The sequence below is a fragment of the Thalassophryne amazonica genome, chromosome 4 (assembly GCF_902500255.1).
Source record: "Thalassophryne amazonica chromosome 4, fThaAma1.1, whole genome shotgun sequence".
NCBI classification, from domain to species: domain Eukaryota; kingdom Metazoa; phylum Chordata; class Actinopteri; order Batrachoidiformes; family Batrachoididae; genus Thalassophryne; species Thalassophryne amazonica.
The window spans coordinates 111,234,150-111,254,197 of NC_047106.1; the positions used below are offsets into that span (position 1 = coordinate 111,234,150).

At 41.7% G+C, this 20,048-nt stretch overlaps 1 protein-coding gene across 1 annotated transcript in view; it reads left to right on the forward strand.

Annotated features, from left to right (window-relative positions):
* LOC117508624 (T-lymphoma invasion and metastasis-inducing protein 1-like) overlaps nt 1–20,048 on the forward strand; it is a 135,369-nt gene that overhangs the window by 102,783 nt on the left and 12,538 nt on the right. Inside the window, 8 exon segments of the mRNA XM_034168422.1 lie at nt 452–637; nt 9,892–9,960; nt 10,294–10,419; nt 10,508–10,616; nt 15,748–15,927; nt 16,909–17,027; nt 17,106–17,214; nt 17,358–17,416. Of these exon segments, the coding sequence (XP_034024313.1) occupies nt 452–637; nt 9,892–9,960; nt 10,294–10,419; nt 10,508–10,616; nt 15,748–15,927; nt 16,909–17,027; nt 17,106–17,214; nt 17,358–17,416 (957 nt within the window).

The window sequence follows — 20,048 nt, forward strand, 5'->3', positions numbered from 1 at the left end:
TATTTTTGGCCAAAATGATAGTCTAATGCACATCAGGGCTGGTCTCCACAGCAACCTATACTGTACGTGGACAAGATGTTGTGTATATTTTGATTGTGTGAAAGAGATGAATCATTACACCACTCAGCCATCAGTAGGAGGAAAACACCAGGGTGAAGGGCGTGAGTGAAAGAGAGCGAGGTGGGAAGTCATTGTTATGGGAGATTGAAAATAAAGCAAATTAATGGAAGTTTTTTGTTCGTTTTTCTTCGTTGTTTTATAAGAGCTGCTTCTCTGCCTCATTCCAGGCTCACTTGCGGTGGAATCATGAATCCACACATATCAGTGACACATACAAGTCGATACTGTCCTGAATAATATTTGGATCTTTCCTCCTTCGTACAGGATTTTGTGCTTATTTTTGTCTCCTCCTGACTCTCCCATTTTTCCACTTGTTTTTTGCCTTTCCTAGAGTACAGAGCAGGTCGCTGCTTTCTGCCGCAGTCTCCATGACATGAATCCTTCAGAGTGTGGGTCCTCTTCACCGAGCCCGGACTCGCCCTTTCCACCTCCTGCCACTCCCCGACAGCTGTCTGATGCCGACAAACTCCGCAAAGTCATCTGTGAACTGGTGGAGACGGAACGCACCTATGTCAAAGTCAGTATCACTCACCTTCTGTCAGCGGAGCAGGTGTTGTGTGTGTTCGTGTATTTCTTCCTTCCATCTGTCTGTGTTTCTGCCTGTCTCAGGTTGCATTAGCCCCTCACATTACCTATGCCACAGGGCCAGCCCATATTTATTCCCGTGTCCCCCGAGCTGTACGGGAACACAGCTGTGTCCTTGCCTTTAGTTTATTTTGCCGGAATAAAAATGGCTTTGCGGGATAACTGGGTTACAGAGAGCATGTAATTGTGTAGTGTCAAGGCTGTCTAAAATGTTATGCCTCATTACAGGGGCTCATTTTTACCTATTATAGAAATTGCAGCGTCTGTTAGGATAGCATCATTTTAAGTGTTTTGAGGTGATTCTTCTGCTTGTGTCATCGTAGCTGATGTTCCCTCATGCGGTCTAATTTGTACACCTCATCTGAGTCTCTCAAGGTAATTGCTCATTTGACACCAAGTCATTCCAGTGTTACACAAGGATCATGCATCAAAACCAAGTAACCAAACCAACCAGATCTAGTCATTGCCTTAGGACTCTGGTTAGAGTCCATGTCTCACAACCATACACTATGATAGGAAGCACCAGGATCCAAAAGACTTGGTCCTTCGTTCTCCTACAAAGGCAACGGCATCATCAAATGCTTCTGTCCAGTGTCCTCATGACTTGTACTTCAGTGTGACTTATCCTCCAGAAAATATTGTAGTACAAGTATTCATATTTGTATCCTTGCTGATACAGAGTACAAATACGAAGAATGCCATATTCATGTAGAATATACAGCTACTGTAAAATGAAACAACTTTGAACAAAGTTTAGTTATGTCTCTCATGTTCTCTGGGAGATATAGGAAAGCAAGGTGGTGCATGTGCTAGCTTGTTTTGATTTCTGCTTCCACCCAGTGTTGAGGTCTGAGCTGTAGCATTGTTAAGTTAAATCACTATTTTGTGATTGCAGATTCACCCGATTTGTTAAATATGAATATCAACAACAGTTGTTGAATATAATTGGCTTCATGAACATTTAAATTAGTGATGCTCCAATCACAGCGAGAGAATTTAATGAATGAATTTTCCGAAAAATATGAGATTATTTGAAGTAAGTAATAAATAAAACAGTGCCACGGAATTTAAATGTTTTTTTTTTCTTTTTTCTGACAGATGTTATAATACCTACTAGCACACTGGAGATCCACTGGCTCTATATTGGGTAGTGTTTATAAAATAGGTAGCTGACAATTTTCAAGGGTGGTAATAAATTCTGCAACGTTTGTATAATGAATTGGAAGGGTCTGTGAGTCCAGAATGCAATTATCAACATCAATTTTTCATTGTTAAATAATATGTATCTGTAATTTCTCCAAAGATATTAGTCCTATCAACATCCCATTTTGGCGCCGTTCATCCTTGACCCAAAATATACATGAGCATACCAAATGGCAAATGTCAGCTCTCCCCAGTTTGTCTGTGTTTGAAGGTGTGTGTGTGTGTGTGTGTGTGTGTGTGTGTGTGTGTGTGTGTGTGTGTGTGTGTGTGTGTATATATATATATATACACACACACACATGCGCGCGCATACATGTATGCGTGCTAGTCGTCCATTTTATGATGGTTTTCTATCAAAGTCAAAATGAATATTCCATTTATTTGGTTTAGTTTTTTTTTTTTTTCCTTTATAATCAAAGGTAAGAAGACTACAATTAATATAATGAATAAGACATTGTTTCATATTGAAAATAGAATGGAGACGGTAAAAAAACCTTTGTGGTCGACATAGGTGGTAAAGCCAAACACACTGCAGGGGACCACATCAAGCCAGCCCACTTTGAGCTGGACAGACCCACGGGGCTTGCCCATCCTCCTCCACGGGGGAGGCCTAGTATTTCTTTACTGGGGGCTTTATGCCACAGTGCCGTAGATGCTCCGGTGCAGAGGAGTCATTGTGGCTGGCTTATTCACCCGCCCTGTTTATGGTGAATTTATCAAGGGACATGTGGCAGTGAAAATTCAACATGTAATAATTGTGAACATAATTTATGGGTTATGATTTGTGGTTAGTGTTTATGTTGTGAGTTTAACAATGAGCTGATTGTCCGTGGCATTGCGCACATCAGTGTGTGTCTCTTTGATATTTTCGCATCGGGACTGCTGTGTTTTTGATGGGCCGCCGTGCCGAGCTGGTTTTGAAGGTGGTGAGTTTTTGAACCTGCGAGACAAAATAAATGACACCCCGTTGCGTTGGTGACGTGGTAAATTGTCTCGTCTTTTTTCCATCCAGCACAATTTCCACAGAACACTGTTATCTAGATGGGTGAGAAAAGTCACTGAAACACATTCAGATAATAATGAGTGTTAACATTTTAGTGAAATGTTGTTAAATCTATTGAAAAAGATGACATGGCTCAAAAATATGCTGAATTAATAGCAGTGTCTTTCAATTCCAAACCAAGAGGGGAAAAAAAAATCAGCACAACCCCATGTAAAAAATAAGAGATGCCCACCCAACCAGCTTGTGGTTTGTTTGGGGGATAAAAAGTTAAAATAATGAGTCCTATATACATACATTTGAATTGAATTTTGAGATTAAAATCCTTCTACTGTGGTGCAATAGCAGTCATAAGATGAAGTTATAAAATAAACTGCATGGTTGCACCACCTGTGTTGAAACCGTGCTCCCCCAAATCGCAGTCACCTTGGTTCAGTGATTACCTAGGTGACCTCAAGCATAAAGAAAGAGGTCTAGAACGGAAATGGCGTCGTTCAAAATTAGAAGTATTCCACCTTGCGTGGCGTGATGCTATCTTAGACTATAAGCATGCATTATTGGCTACAAAGCGGATCTACTCTGATTTGATCAACAAAAACAAGCATAGCTCAAAGTTGTTGTCCGACACTGTGGCAACACTTATTCATGGACACTTATTCATTACCTGTAGCTCGCTCTCCTTTTACAGCACAAGATTTCCTAGATTACTTTGAGAAGAAAATAGATGACATTAGGTTGAACATATCCCAGCATGTCTTAACCCAGCCACTACACCCTGCTATTGAGGTGGGCGCCACTACTGAGGTATTACCTAGATTTACAGAATTTGATAGTATCTCTCTAGACATGCTGACGAAACTCGTAACGTCAACAAAAAGCATAACCTGTTTATTTGATCCTATACCAACAAAACTGTTTAAGGACCTGTGGCCCACTCTTGGGCCGATCGTGCTGGAAGTGATTAATCCTTCTTTAACTTCTGGATCTGTTCCTAAATGTTTCAAATCTGCAGTGATTAAACCATTACTTAAGAAACCTAATCTTGACCCTAGTGTATTGAAAAACTATCGGCCGCTATCAAATCTATCATTTTGCTCTAAAATTCTGGAAAAAGTGGTGTCACGACAGCTCGTAGACTGTCTTACTGAGAATAATCTCTTTGAGCCACTGCAGTCTGCTTTTAGAAAATATCATTCCACTGAGACGGCTCTCACTAAAGTGGTGAATGATCTTCTGCTTACAATGGACTCGGACACCACTACGGTTCTGCTGCTGTTAGATCTCAGTGCTGCATTTAATACAGTGGATCATCATATTCTACTTGATAGGCTGGAGGATCATTTTGGGATTACTGGGAGTGCCCTTGCATGGCTGACGTCATACTTGACCAGTCGTTCTCACTGTGTTTTGTACAGTAACACTACCTCTAACCTTAGTGACATGAAATGTGGGGTTCCTCAGGGGTCTGTCTTAGGCCCCCTGCTTTTCTCCCTTTATATAGCACCCCTTGGGCACATATTGCGGTGTTTTGGGATTACCTTTCACTGCTATGCAGATGATACTCAGTTATATATGATGATAACTGCTGGTAATCTCGTTCACATAAAATCCTTAGAAGATTGCCTTGCAGCAGTGAGAAGTTGGATGTCTAGAAACTTCCTACTTTTAAAGTCTGAAAAGACTGAAATGATGGTTCTTGGTCCAGTGAGACATCGGCATCAATTTGACCAGTTAACACTCAGCCTAGGCTCGTCTGTCATACATCACTCTGACAAAGTGTCCGTTGTCCTTTGGCCTCCATATTAGAAATATTACTAGGACTACTTTCTTCCACCTGTGAAATATAGCGAAAATTCGTCCCATCCTGTCTGTGGCTGATGCTGAGACCCTGATCCATGCGTTCATCTCTTCGAGATTGGACTACTGCATTGTTCTATTTTCTGGTTTACCGCAGCCTAGCATTAGGGCTCTCCAATTGGTTCAAAATGCTGCAGCCAGACTTTTGGTACGAAGCAGAAAGTTTGACCACATTACACCCATTTTGGCATCTCTTCACTGGCTTCCTGTCCCAGTGAGATCAGATTTTAAGGTTCTGCTACTAGCCTATAAAATGATTCATGGACTGGCACCTCCCTACCTAGCTGACCTAATTAAACCTTACGTACCGGCCCGGGCTTTACGTTCTCAGGGTGCAGGACTACTTTGTGTCCCTAGGGTGAATAAGAAGTCTGCGGGTCACAGAGCTTTCTCTTATCATGCCCCTGTTCTGTGGTATGGGCTCCCTGTGTCAATAAAACAGATTCTGTAGAGACTTTCAAGTCCAGACTTAAGACGCACTTACTTTCCCTTTCATATGGCTAGCATACTGGTGCAGTTTTGTTTTATGCTTTTTACTCTTTTAATTCATTTATTAGTAATTGGAGCGGGCCGCGGCCTCAACTTCACCTAAATTCTGGGTCTTTTAGTGAAGCTTAGGGCTAGCGGCTGGCGATCACCTTAGTATTTCTTCTGTTTTTCTTGTTGATTAATGCTGGCATATTATACAGTATTTTTTGTCTTTCTGATGCCTGATTCTGTTTTTTCTCTGTTTAAGGTGCAGCTCCATCCAGAGATGGGAGTTGTGTGTCTATCTCTTAGGGATGTGAATCTTACAACAACTCACGATTCAATTCGATTCTGATTCTTGGGGTGACGATTCGATTCAGAATCGATTTTCGATTCAAACAGCTCTGAGAAATAGTTATATTGCTTAAAAAATGTTTATGTTTAAGAAAATGCAGCTTTAGAAGGTTAATCAAGTGATTCTAAAGATGTAAATTTACTTATCTGCTTTGCTCGTTCAGAGTTGGCTGGCAGTTTAGCGAAGCGCTGGTCAGTAGTCGGCAGAGATCGCTGCTCCGCTTCTTTTAGCTCCGGGTGATGGCGTAGCATGTGGGCTTGCGGATTTGAAGTGTTTTCGAAGTACTTGACTTTCATTTTGCAGATTTTGCACACTGCATAAGTCATGTCAAGCTCCTTCTTACGCAGCAAATAATAAAATCTAAAATGCGCCCAAACATTTGCCTTCAGCAAAGACGGTGCTGGCTGAGTTAGCTCTTCGTCCGCCATGCTAAGCTGCAGCTCATGAATGTTTGAAGCACGCTCACTGGACTCTACACTACGTAGAGTAGTGTAGAGTTCTGTGAGCACATCGGACCCTCCCCTCGCGGGGACGCTGTACTACGGAGGCCGTTGCCTGACAAACAGTACACGCAGCAAGTAAGCAAGAAAATGTTTTAAAAAATGCTTTTTAAAAATCGATTCTTGGACATTTTCGATCGATTCAGAATGTTAATAAATAAGAATCGCGATTCGGGACGTGAATCGATTTTTTTCCGGCAGGCCTACTATCTCTCTTCCTTATTTGTAAAACCTATAATGAAGTACAACTTAAAAGCGCTCCACAGATCTCAATTTGAGATGCAGAGTTTTTCTCTCAGAAAATGACATCTTTATTGTTGTAATATTACGAGTTCTTTTCTCATATACAGGCTGTACATTGGCTTGGGAAAGTATTCAGCCCCTTGGTATTTTACGCATTTTAATTTGTTTATGGCATTTCAAATACAAAAAGTAAATCAGGCTTCTCAATATAAAAACTGAAAGTAAGTCTGTACAATTTCATATAAATTAATTAAAAATATAAAAGCTAAGATGATGGGTTGCATAAGTAATCAGCCCCTTTGGTATAATACCTGTAAATAATCAGTTTAATTGCCAGTTTTCTTCAGACAAGTCAGGGGATGGATACATGAACATTTCTAAGTCACTGAATATGTCTTGAAGTTTATTTACATCAATTATGAAGAAATACAAACAGTGTGGCACTCTATGGTAAATCTGTGTGGAGTAGACAGTTCTCAAAAACTGAGTGACTGTGCAAGAAGGAGAAGAGTGAGGAAAGCCACCAAGACATCCAGACAACCCAGAAGAAGTTACAGGCTTCTGTGGCTGTGATTGAAGAAATTGTGCACAGTACATGTTTTGCATTTTGTATCCCCAGTTATACAGCTTCATGATGAAATGGTACAGAGGAGGATTTTCTTTTACCAAAACATTAAATATAGGCTTGTATCTCAGATGTACCTTCTGGCAAATTCTTGCTGAACCTTCAGGTCTTCTTTTTAATAAAATCCTCCTCTGTACCACTTCATATTCACTGACTTGGAAATGTTCATGTGTCCGTCCCCTGACTTGTCTGAAGAAAACTGGCAATTAAACTTATTATTTACAGGTATTATACCAAAGGGGCTGATTACTTATGCAACCCATCATCTTAGCTTTTATATTTTTTATTAATTTATATGAAATTGTACAGATTTACTTTCAGTTTGAGTCTAAGGAAGATAATTTTAGAAATTTTTTTTTAATATTGAGAAGCCTGATTTACTTTTTGTATTTGAAATGCCATAAACAAATTAAAATGTGTAAAATACCAAGGGGCTGAATACTTTCCCAAGCCACTGTATAGCCAAGAACACTGATTTTTCGAAGTAAAAATTGTGTGTCAAGAATCTACCAGAATGAACCAAAATGCACTTTTTTTCCCCTTGGGGGAGCATGCCTTCGGCACCCATGCTGTATCGCTTTGCCGCACAATCTGTTCAATGCCAAAAAAGTTTCAGTCAAGATAAGTTTTCTCACCAACACCCATCATACACAGAGGCCACTTCACTTTTAATATATACAGTGAGGAAAATAAGTATTTGAACACCCTGCGGTTTGGAAAGTTCTCCCACTTAGGAATCATGGAGGGGTCTGAAATTTTCATGTTAGGTGCATGTCCACTGTGAGAGACATAATCTAAAAAAAAAATCCGGAAATCACAATGTATAATTTTTTTTCAAATAATTTATTTGTATGTTACTGCTGCAAATAAGTATTTGAACCCCTACCAAAAAGCAAGAATTCTGGCTCACACAGACCTGTTAATTTTTGTTTAAGAAGCCCTCTTATTCTGCACATTTTACCTGTATTAATTGCACCTGTTTGAACTTGTTACCTATATAAAAGACACCTGTTCACACACTCAATCACACTCCAACCTGTCCACCATAGCCAAGACCAAAGAGCTGTCTAAGGACACCAGGGACAAAACTGTAGACCTGCACAAGGCTGGGATGGACTACAGGACAACAGGCAAGCAGCTTGGTAGAAGACAACAACTGTTATGATTATTTATTAGAAAGTGAAAGAAACACAAGATGACTGTCAATCTCCCTTGGTCTGGGATTCCATGCAAGATCTCACTTTGTGGGGTAAGGATGATTCTGAGAAAGCTCACAACTACACAGGAGGACCTGGTCAATGACCTGAAGAGAGCTGGGACCACAGTCACAAAGATTACAGTAGTAACACATGATGCTGTCATGGTTTAAAATCCTGCAGGGTAGCAAGGTCCCACTGCTCAAGCCAGCACATGTCCAGGCCTGTTTGAAGTTCACCAGTGACCATCTGGATGATCCAGAGGAGGCATGCGAGAAGGTCATGTGGTCAGATGAGACCAGAATAGAGCTTTTTGGAATCAACTCCACTTGCCATGTTTAGAGGACGAGAACAACCCCAAGAAAACCATCCCAACCGTGAAGCATGGGGGTGGAAACATCATACTCTGGGGGTGCTCTTCTGCAAAGGAGACGGGACGACTGCACCATATTGAAGGGAGGATGGATGGGGTCATGTATTGCGAGATTTTGGCAAACAACCTCTTTCCCTCAGTAAGAGCATTGAAGATGGGTCATGGCTGGGTCTTCCAGCATGACAATGACCCCAAACATACAGCCAGGGCAACTAAGGAGGGTCTCCGTAAGAAGCATTTCAAGGTCCTGGAGTGGCCTGGCCAGTCTCCAGACCTGAACTCAATAGAAAATCTTTGGAGGGCGCTGAAACTCCAAACCTGAAAGATCTAGAGACGATCTCCGGATCTCCATGATTTCCGGATTTTTTTTTTATTATGTCTCTCACAGTGGACATGCACCTAAGATGAAAATTTCAGACCCCTCCATGATTTTGAAAATTTCAGACCCCTCCATGATTTCTAAGTGGGAGAACTTGCAAAATCGCAGGGTGTTCAAATACTTATTTTCCTCACTATAGATGATTTGCCACTCCATGCTGGAATGGCGTGTAAGTCCAGAATGTAATTATCCACGTCTTTTGTTCACTGTTGTTACCTAATATCTGTAGTTTCTCCAAAAACTTTAGTCCTATCAACGTTCTGTTTTGGTGGCATTCATCCTTGACCCAAAATACATAAGCATACCCAAATGGCAAATGTCAGCTCTCCCCAGTTTGTCTGTGATCGAAGTTATACGCACGCACACATACACGTACACAGACGACACTTGGCTTTTAATATATAGATGGAAATACTTCATCTTTGTCTTAGTGCAGATCAAAATTGCTATTAAATAAAAATTTTGTTGGGCCGCAAAAGATTTCCAGATTTCAAAGTAGGCCGCAGCACTCTGAAGCTGAGGAATGGCTACCCTTGATATACGTATTGGGCCAAAAATTTGACCTTGGTCTGTGACCTTGGCTTTTACCCAGGGGACAGTTTTTAAATGGTGGTTAGCACAGTCATTCAGTCAGAGTCCTTATAGTTCTCATCCAACAGACTGCACAAGCCTACAAGGGTAAATGAAGGACAACATGTCCCAAAACTTCTAAGCTTTTGGTTCCATTGTCGTGAAATGATGTAGAGAAAGAAGAACCCATATTGAGACAAACTCAGCACAGTGGATGCAGCTGTTTTAGTGCAGATGTGTTATCAGAAAGTCAACTTTTTACCCACTAATTCATCTTTTAGTCCTAACAATTTTTTTCCTCTTTTCTCCCTCCAAACAGTCTTTGCATGTGAATCACTGTATTAGATCTAGTTATGTCTTATTTAAAGTGTTGCTTTTGCACTGTTAACATGAATCAAACAAATACTCCTTTCACAGGATCTTAATTGCCTCATCGGGAGATATTTAACCCCACTGCAGAAAGAGACCTTCCTCACTCAGGATGAGGTATGATATACAGTATGTTCCCATGAGCCTTTGAGGGCCCATTGACTTTTAAATGCCAACATCATTGAAATGGTCTAAGAAAAGTGGGTTGCATAATCACACGGAGAGTTGCTGTGTACAAGGACAAGAGGGATGTTGAGTGAGAAAGAGGCTTTCATTTTCAAGATCTCACTTTTATTTATGAAATATATTTACTTTTGAATTTGCGAATTCATACTCAATGGTGCAGTTGTGTTGTTGAACTAATACTGGACACCTCACCTGAAGATTTGGACAATTATTACAGCACTTTGTAAAAAGAGGATTTGCATCAATCATGTGTGTTCTCACCAGCTGGATGTGCTCTTTGGGAACTTGCCTGAAATGGTGGCGTTCCAAGTCGAGTTTCTCAAGACCCTGGAAGATGGGACCAGACTAGTGCCAGATCTTGAGAAGCTGGAGAGAGTGGATCAATTTAAGGTAAAGCATCCTTTTGTCAGAAGAAATTATGAAATGCCCTTAAATTCTCTTAGATGTACTTGAGCAACTCGGTTTCTCCTTTTGTCAGAAAATCCTCTTTTCCCTTGGAGGCTCCTTCCTGTACTATGCAGACCGGTTTAAGATCTACAGTGCATTCTGTGCAAGCCACACCAAAGTCCCCAAGGTCCTTGTAAAGGGTAAGTAGTTGCACACATTGGTCACCCTTCTTCCTGAGCTTCAAAGAAGGGCATCTTTTTATCTCTTAACTATCACATCCTTCCTTCAGATTCACATCATGAATCCGAAGGAGCTGTGAGTCAGGCTGTGGTCCATTTGACCTTTGTATACTTCCAGATGGCAGCTCCCGGAGCTAAAAACATCTTGCACAGTAAAGCATACAGTGTGCACAGGGTAGCTTTGCTGCCAGTGGCTACAGTTACATTCAGTGAATCCATTATATGAGCCATTCTTTATTCAAAGCGTTTTTGGGTATTGAAATATCTAAATCATGTTTCTTTTTTATTATATATTTTTTATCACCTATTTTCTGATCATGTAGGTGAATGCTTCTCAAAAAGAAAAGAAACTCCATAAAATAATCTTTTATTGAGCAGTGGATGAATACCATAGTGTGTATGTACATAATGGGAAAACCCTCAGTGACATCACCCATAGGTGTTCTGAAGAGTCTATTTGAAGCTGAAGTGGAGCAATTAGAAATGTCGCCATCTTGGCAATTCCTAAATCCATGTAATTCCAAGCCAAAACATTAATGGGTAAAGGGGTGGAGCATGGGCATGAATGAATGATGGCAAGATGGCGCCAGCGTGTACCGGCAGTCGTCTACCTGCTCTGCGTTTTCTGTTGGTTATTGCTGTATTGTTATTTATTCTGTGTGAAAGCATCACTGGATTGCTAGTGTATGATCGCCAGACACTCATTGATCTCAAACTTTCTCACAAGCTGGTTCTACGGAACAGTTTTGGGGACCAAACATCCAGACTCCCTCCTCCCTTGAGCTCTGTACCTGCTTACCTGCTGCGCTCACCTGTTTTCACACGGAGGAAACGACCCAGAAAGCGCGGGAAACGCGGAGGTGTCCTTGTGAAAATTAAGGCTCACTGGATGTCCAACTGTGGAATTGTCCCTCTCTTCAGGACTCCTGGATTCCCAGTAATTAGAAGATTGTATGGGTTACGATGGATCCAGCCCGTGTTCCCTGCGCGTTTGGACACCGGCCTGTGTCATCTCCCGCTTGTAGCACCTCAGCTCAAACGCCGGGCGAAGTGCCGTGTGGTGGATTTAGGCGCCCTCCGGCCGCTGTGCCGCTGCTCCTCGCGGGTCTGTGAAACTCTGTCATTACGCCTTGGCCTGTTGAATGCTAGATCGCTAGCTAACAAAACGTTTTTATTGAAAGATTTGCATCGCGCAAACTGGATATAATGCTGCTCACAGAGACCTGGCTCCAAGTAGGTGAGTCTTCACCTTTCTCCGAGCTTTTACCCCCTGCATGCCTTTACTTTAGTATGCCTCGGATGACTGGCAGAGGCGGTGGGCTTGCTACTGTATATAAAGAAAGCTACACCTGTCGGAAGGTACCGGCAGATCTGTTTTCCAGCTTTGAACTGCAGACTTTTGTGATAAGCTCTGATACTCCAGTCCTGTGCGCACTGGTGTATCGCCCTCCAAAGCCAAATAAAGACTTCATTCAGGACTTTACTGCCTTTGTGGCCAGCTTATCATTGAATTCCGATCACTTTCTGATGGTTGGGATTTTAATATCCACGTCTGTTGCGAATCCAAGCCGATGGTTAAAGACTTCTTGGATTTGATTGACTCTTTTAATTTGACTCAGTCTGTGTCAAGCTGTACGCATGAGAAGGGGCATATTTTGGACACTGTGCTCTCTTTTGGATTTGTGAACCCCACTTCTCTGATCACTTTACTGTTTTATTCTCTGTAGCGTTGTTTCGGAGCGTGGTCAGTCCGTGTGCCACGGCGCGCCGGGTGCGCACATTCAATACTGAGTCAGCCACCCTGTTTTCTGATGCTTTTCATGAAACGTATAGAAACTACTCAGATAACGCAACTCCCAATGAACTCCTTTCTTATTTTAATGGTGCGTGCACAAAGGCTTTGGACTCTGTGGCTCCTTTACGGCTGAAGCGCTTAAAGCCCATGGCACAGCCTTGGCTAAACGAGCGCACTCGTGAACTCAGGCGCTCTTGTAGGTGCGCTGAGCGACAATGGAAAAAAGATCATCTTCACATTTCCTTGCAAATACTGAGGGACATTCTGTCTGAGTATCAGAGTTTAAAGCTGCTAAAACTAGATTCATGTCAGATCTTGTGTCCTCAAACTGTCATAAACCTCAAGTGCTTTTTAATACTCTGAATTCGCTCATAAATCCTCGTGCGAGCAATATTGCTGTGCCTTCGGCCAGCCTTTGTGAAGATTTTCTCTTTTTTCAGAGATAAAATCTCTGATCTTAGATCATGTCCTGTATCTGAGGTGGAGTCAGCAGATCCATCCATGTGTCATGCTGTTTTTGATTGTTTTAATCCTGTATCTATTTGTGAGCTGACTAAAATTATGACTAAAAAGTCTTCTTCCTGCACTTTGGACATTGTTCCAGGTCATTTGTTTAAAGATGTTTTACAGTGTATTGGTCCGTACATTGCTGAACTTGTGAATGCTTCTCTATCAAGTGGCTGTTTTCCGTCAGCTCTGAAACATGTTGTAGTCCAGCCGCTCATGAAAAAGAACAGTCTTGACCCAAATGTGTTGTCCAACTATAGACCGATCTTTAAATTGTAATTGTGTCTAAAGTCTTAGAGAAAGCTGTTTATGACCAATTGCAGGCTTATCTGGATCTTAATGAAATAGGGGAGAAGTTTCAGTCTGGTTTTAAATTAAGATAGCACTGAAACAGCCCTTTTAAAAGTTTTTAATGACCTTCTTTTAACTGTTGATGCTGGGAACTCTGCGGTTCTTCTGCTTTTAGATTTATCTGCAGCCTTTGACACAGTGGACCACAGTGTCGTTGTGACTCGCCTCGAGACGCACATAGGTATTAAAGGTTCAGCGCTAAATTGGTTTTGGTCCTATCTTTCCAACAGAAGTTTTTCTGTTAATGTAGGACAGTACTATTCCTCTGTGTCTCCTCTTAAATATGGCGTGCCCCAGGGCTCAATTTTAGCACCACTTCTCTTTGCTTTGTACATGATCCCTCTTGGGTCTGTTTCTAAAAAGCACAAAGTCTGTTTTCATTGTTTTGCAGACGACATTCAGATTTACCTTCCTGTAATTTCGTGTGATACCCAGGCTGCTGTAAAAATACTACAGGACTGTCTAAATGATGTACAAGTCTGGATGAGAGCTAATTTTCTGAATCTTAATAAAAATAAAACTGAGATTTTAGTGTTCAGGCAAAGTAACCCTCTACAAGGACAAGACAGTGTTATTGGTCCTCTGTCCACTTTTTGCCGCCCTTTTGTAAAAAATCTAGGGGTGATGGTTGACCATTGTTCAGATTTGATAAGCACATCCGCTCTGTCATCAGGGCCAGCTTCTTTCAGCTGAGGACTCTTTCCAAGATTAAATCTTATTTTACTCGAGTTGATTTTGAAAGAGCTATCCATGCATTTATAACGTCACGTCTGGATTATTGTAATGCTCTCTATGTTGGGCTGGACCAGCGCTCCCTACAGCGCCTGCAGAGTGTACAGAATGCTGCAGCCCGCCTTTTGACTAAAACAAAGAAGCATGAGCACATCACCCCTGTGCTCTGCACCTAACACTGGCTCCCTGTCGGCTTTCGTGTTAAATATAAAGTTTTGCTGATTGTTTTTAAGTGTCTGCACTGTATAGGCCCAATGTATCTGAGTGAGCTCTTGCAGCCGTACACTCCACGTAGGGCTCTGAGGTCAGCTGACCAGCTTCTCCTGGCTGTTCCTAAAGCCAGGCTTAAATCCAGAGGTGATAAAGCCTTTTCTGTGGCAGCACCACGACTCTGGAACGATCTTCCGCTGACTGTCAGGTCCTCAGAGTCTGTGGGACAGTTTAAGTCCAGACTGAAAACTCATCTCTTCTCCCTGGCTTTCAACACTGGCTAAGTGGTGTATGCTTTGCTCTGCTATTTTGCTCTGTATTTTTAGATTATTTATTTATTTATTTATTTTATTCTTTTCCTTTAATATTTTACACTTTTGTATTGCTATTATTGTGAAGCACTTTGGTCAGCTGCAGCTGTGTTTTAAATGTGCTATATAAATAAATTTGAATTTGAATTTGAATAAATACACTGCATAAAATTCTCACACAGTCACACATGAGTCAAATAAGCCCACATTTTCCCCCTTTTTTAAATAAGAGTTGTGGTGTTTACCTTTGTTCTACCAAGATTTATAAAAGAACAAAATGTTAACACTTTTCTTTATAGCTGGCCTGTCATTTCGGAAATGCAACATAAACAACCATAAATCAGAAAAAGTTGGGACTGGATGTAAAATGGAGATTTGAAAAAAAAAAATGTTGCACCATTCCCAGTTTTTCCACCTACATCCACGGAAGCCAGAATTTCTTTCAGAGTTGGTGGCTTAGTGGCTTCCCTAATTTGTCTCCTTCCAGCATGGTCACTTTGAGAACTGCCCACTTGGCACAGATTTACCATACAGTACCATACTCTTTGTATTTCTGAATGATTAATGTAAATTAAGTTCCATCCCCTGAATTGTGTCAAGAAAACTGGATGTAAAAGGGATGACTTAATTCTTAAATAATAAATTGTCCCTGTCCAAACCGCTCTTTTTTTGGGGGGGGGGGTGCAGTTCTTAAATGCAGGAATGGATGTATATTAACAAATGAAATGAAGTTGACCACACAAAATGTGGTATATTTTGGGTTCATACTGTCTGCAGTGAAATAGAAGTCAAAGAAAATATCAGAATCATTATGCATCTGTCTTTTTCTGATTTGGGGTTGTTAAAAAAACAGCAACAATAAATTGTAGCTGAACTATATATAAAAAACCTTATAAGCTGTGTTCTCTTTATTCATCCATTTTAAATGTCACATGTGTTTTGGAGCTCCAGAAAATTTTTGTTTATGAAAGGCAGGACAAAAATGGCTCTTTTGACTGTAAAGTTTGCAGAAGCCTGAGTTACACACATGAACAAACAAGCAATTATGGTTAAACACATAACCTCGTGGGCTGGGGCTGAAGATCCTGTTTGCGGCTGGACTCATCTGTGTAAGAATTTCTGACAATTATGAGACAAATTTATCTTAATAATGAATAAGATGTGTAAAGACTTTGTGTCATTCCAGCGAAAATTGATCCTGATTTCAAAGCCTTCCTGGACGAGCGTAACCCCAAGCAGCAGCACTCATCCACGCTAGAGTCATACCTAATCAAGCCCATCCAGAGGGTGCTGAAGTACCCCCTCCTGCTTAGGGAACTCTACTCACTGACAGACCCAGAGAGCGAGGAGCACTACCACCTGGATGGTGAGATCTGTTCCTTAAGTAGTGCAAAATGTTTAAATTGCCGTCTTTCTGTCTCTCTCTCACTCTCTCTCTGTGTGTGTGTGTGTGTGTGTGTGTGTGTGTGTGTGTGTGTGTGTGTGTGTGTGTGTGTGTGTGTGTGTGTGTGTGTGTGTGTGTGTGTGTGTGTGTGTGTGTGTGTGTGTGTGTGTGTGTGTGTGTGTGTGGACTCAAAAACCTGAACAACAAAACTTGAGATTATTACAGCGAAACGTTTGATATTAACAACATGCATAGCCTTCAGGAAGTGGAGGAGCTGATTAGGCTTTCAGGGAATATAATAAATTTGTCTACTATTGAGGAGAAGGTGATCCTTTTTGAACAGTATCTCAGCTGTACAGTATTGTGGAAGGTTTAATATTTCTGCATGGGTAGGATATGTTGAGTCGATATTGCAACATGTGATGCTATGGTATTTGCATACTAATGTGGGGAGTTTATGTTTGGATTTCTGGTTTATCTCACAAAAATTAGTTGAGGAAAGTGTTAAACTTCATGTGGAGGAGATGGTGGTTTGTATTTTCTAACAACCTGGACGTGTTGAGAATTATGTCCTACTTGTTGAAAGGCCAGAAGCGGGATATCAAAATGCACGCTGTAAATTCATGCCCAAGTGCCATAAGACACCTAAACTCTGACCTCTGTCCCCCGGGCCCCCCCACAGGTCACATCGCCTATGCTCCTCCTCTCTCAGTCAATCAGCATGTACTGCTTGTATATTTAGAATTCCAATCTTTTACAGTCACATACATCAACAGCTTATTGGCACCATTATTTATTTATGTATTTATTTTCGTACTTTAGTCATTTTGGTGGTGTATTTATTTATTCCTTAGGATTGCACTTGTTTTAGGGGCAAATAATACTTTTCAGTGTACATGCTCCATGCATTGCATAATGACAGTAAATTGAATTGATTTTAAATTTTGAAATCATTTTGTGCAGTTGCCATGAAAGCGATGAACAAAGTGGCCAGCCACATCAACGAGATGCAGAAGATCCATGAGGAGTTCGGAGCTGTGTTCGACCAGCTCATCACCGAACAGACAGGCGAAAAGAAGGAGGTAGAGTGATGGGTAGTAGCTTATTGCCATTTTGTCAAACTATGTAGCGCAAGTCTGTTGCTAACTTCTTGGTTCCAGGTGGCTGATCTATCGATGGGCGACCTGCTTCTGCACACCAGTGTCACCTGGATCAACCCACCTCCCTCCTTAGGAAAGTGGAAGAAAGAGCCTCACATGGCAACATTTGGTACAGTTTTTACACAATGACTAAGGCTATGATGAAGTATTCTGACATTTAAGTTGTGCTTTACATTGACAAAATGCTTGAATCGTTTTTATTTCAAAAAGCCCTCTAAAGCATTCTCATAGTTTTTTCGTATTTCTCATTAGTGTTCAAAACAGCTGTGGTCTTTGTATGCAAGGACGGGTCCAAACAGAAAAGGAAAATGGTGAGTAATTGCATAATCATCAACACCAGAGTGTTTTTTATTATTATTATTATTATTATTATTATTATTATTATATTATGAATCACAGCTGGTACCTGTCACCAAGAATATACAATTTTCAGTATTGTAACAAAGACATGCTGACACACACACACCCTATGTTGGAGGTAGTAACCAACATTCAAAAGCTCTGGTGCTGGAAAATAGTAGTGCTTTAAAAGTGCCAAATCTTGGAGTTCCGTGAATGGGCACTTGAGGCTGACACCAAAAGCACGTCACTCCCCATAGACTCCCATGTTTAAAATCTCCATCTTTACAGCTAGAAATAAACATGTTTACAGCCTATAGAAAAAAAATCAGTTTTGGTCTATATAACTAGTTTCCCTCTTCATGACAGCTGTACGGTGGGAATTTTTTTTTTATTACTCCCTGGATCGCCACATTATCTTCTTTCCCTGTCTGCATATATAGTAATGGTAAATGCCACACTGGCAGAAACATTTAAATACATAAATAGACATATATGCAATTTGTCCTTGCAAGACAGATAGTATGTAGTGCATGAGTGAACGTGGTGTGCATGTGTGGCCCCATCCATGTGACCCCCATTATTATGGTGGAGGGGTTTGTGTGCTCCAGTGATTCTGGGAGCTGTGTTGTCTGGAGCATTAATTCCTGGTAGGGCCACCCTTGACAAATTGGTCCCAGGTGAGGAGACAGACAAAGGGCGATCTTTATGACACTTTATAATTGACAGTTAGGGATGGAGTCACCTCGTCTGGATTAGGGAGACCGGGGCCTCCTCCTGGTGCCAGGCCTGGGGGTGGAGGAGCTCTCAGGTGAGTGCCTAACGGTCATTTCTACCACCGTGGGGCTCAGTTGGGCTCATTCCAATGAAACAACACTGTCATTCCCATGTGGGCTCACCACCAGCAGGGAGTCTGTAGAGCTGGCGGGCCTAACCAGTCGATCGCGATCGCCCGGTCGATCGAGGGCTGAGTTCCAGTCGATCGCATGGAAAAAAAATCCTCGAGAGGATTTCGTGCTGCTATAACCGACTGATGCAGCAGGTGGCAGCAATACACCAACAAGGATGCCTACTGAAGAATAAGAAGAGCCTAAGAGTGCACATTTTGATGATCAGGTGCAGAGCGTCTTGTCACCAATTAACAGGGGCTTTACTGACTGTGCATCCAAAGAGCCTGTTGTCAGTTTTCTCTGTTTTCCATTTGGGGAAAATATAGATGTGGACTGTATATATCATCCAAAGTGGCATCACTCTTCACCCTGGATCCTCACACTGAAAAATGACATTGAGCTGAAATCCAGAGCAACACCTGGCATGAACGTCCAAATCTGGAATCTAATGCAGAAAGAGAGTGCATGAGTGCCTGCTTAAGGCTGGCTCTCAGCTCCTACTGTCCGGACTATGAGACTAGCTTCCTCCTCTCGGTGTCAGAAGTCACACTAAGGTAGGGAACAACTTTTCCAACTTGAGGCCAGTCCTAGGTGTACTTGTGCTTATTCTTTATCACAATGCACATTTACTTCAATGATGCATTATTATTGTTAAAACTTGTCAGAAAATTCACTTTCAGTTTCAATTTATTTTCATTTATACAGCGCCAGTCGCAACAAAGTTGCCTCATGGTGCTTTAAACAAGTATGGTCTAACTTTACCAACCCCAAGAGCAAGCACACAGGCAACTGTGATAAGGAAAAACTCCCTCTGAGGAAGAAACCTCAAGCAGCCCAGACTCAAAGGAGTGACCCTCTGCTTGGGCCATGCTACTGACACAAATTATAAAACAGTTAAAAGTACAAAATCCTGGAAATGTTGCCGTGCACAGGACATCAGGTTTTCCAGGCAGACATCACAACAAAAATTGTGTTATTATATTGGTGCACAGTATATTGTGGCTACGCTATGGTGTTTGTTATGGCTTTGTAGATCTCGACACACTGTCAACTTTAAAAGTAGATCTCAGTTCAAAAAAGGTTGGGCACCCCTGCTGTAGAGGGTCTGGTGTGCTGCTTTTCTGACAGTGGACAGGTGCTAATGCCCACACGGACTGACACTCGGTTATGGAACTCTTGGAACGTGGAACATTACCTCTCTGGTAGGGAAGGAGCCTGAGCTTGTGCGGGAAGTCGAGAGATACCAACTAGAAATAGTTGCCATTATCCTAGCGGAAGTCACCAAGGTAGTCAAAAGGGATTCCGGTGGTACACGCCTGGGGTGGAAGAGATTGATCCTGAGTTACTGAAGGCTGTCATGGCTGACACGCTTATACAATGTGCATGGAAGTCAGGGACAGTACCTCTGGATTGGCAACCTGGGGTGGTGGTCCATCTTTAAAAAGGAGACTGGAGAGTGTGTTCTGATTATAGAGGAATCATGCTTCTCAGCTTATCTCGGAAAGGCTATGCCTGGGTACTAGAGAGGAGACTTAGAAAATTTGTCGAACTTAATATTCAGGGGGAGCAACATGGGTTCTGTCCTGGTCGTGTAACAGTGGACCAACTGTTTACCCTTGCAAGGATATTAGAGGGGTCTGAGTGAGATGATCAGTACTCTGCGCCAGCTGGAGCCAAGGACTGACCCCATTGAATGTAGATCAGCCACACCACC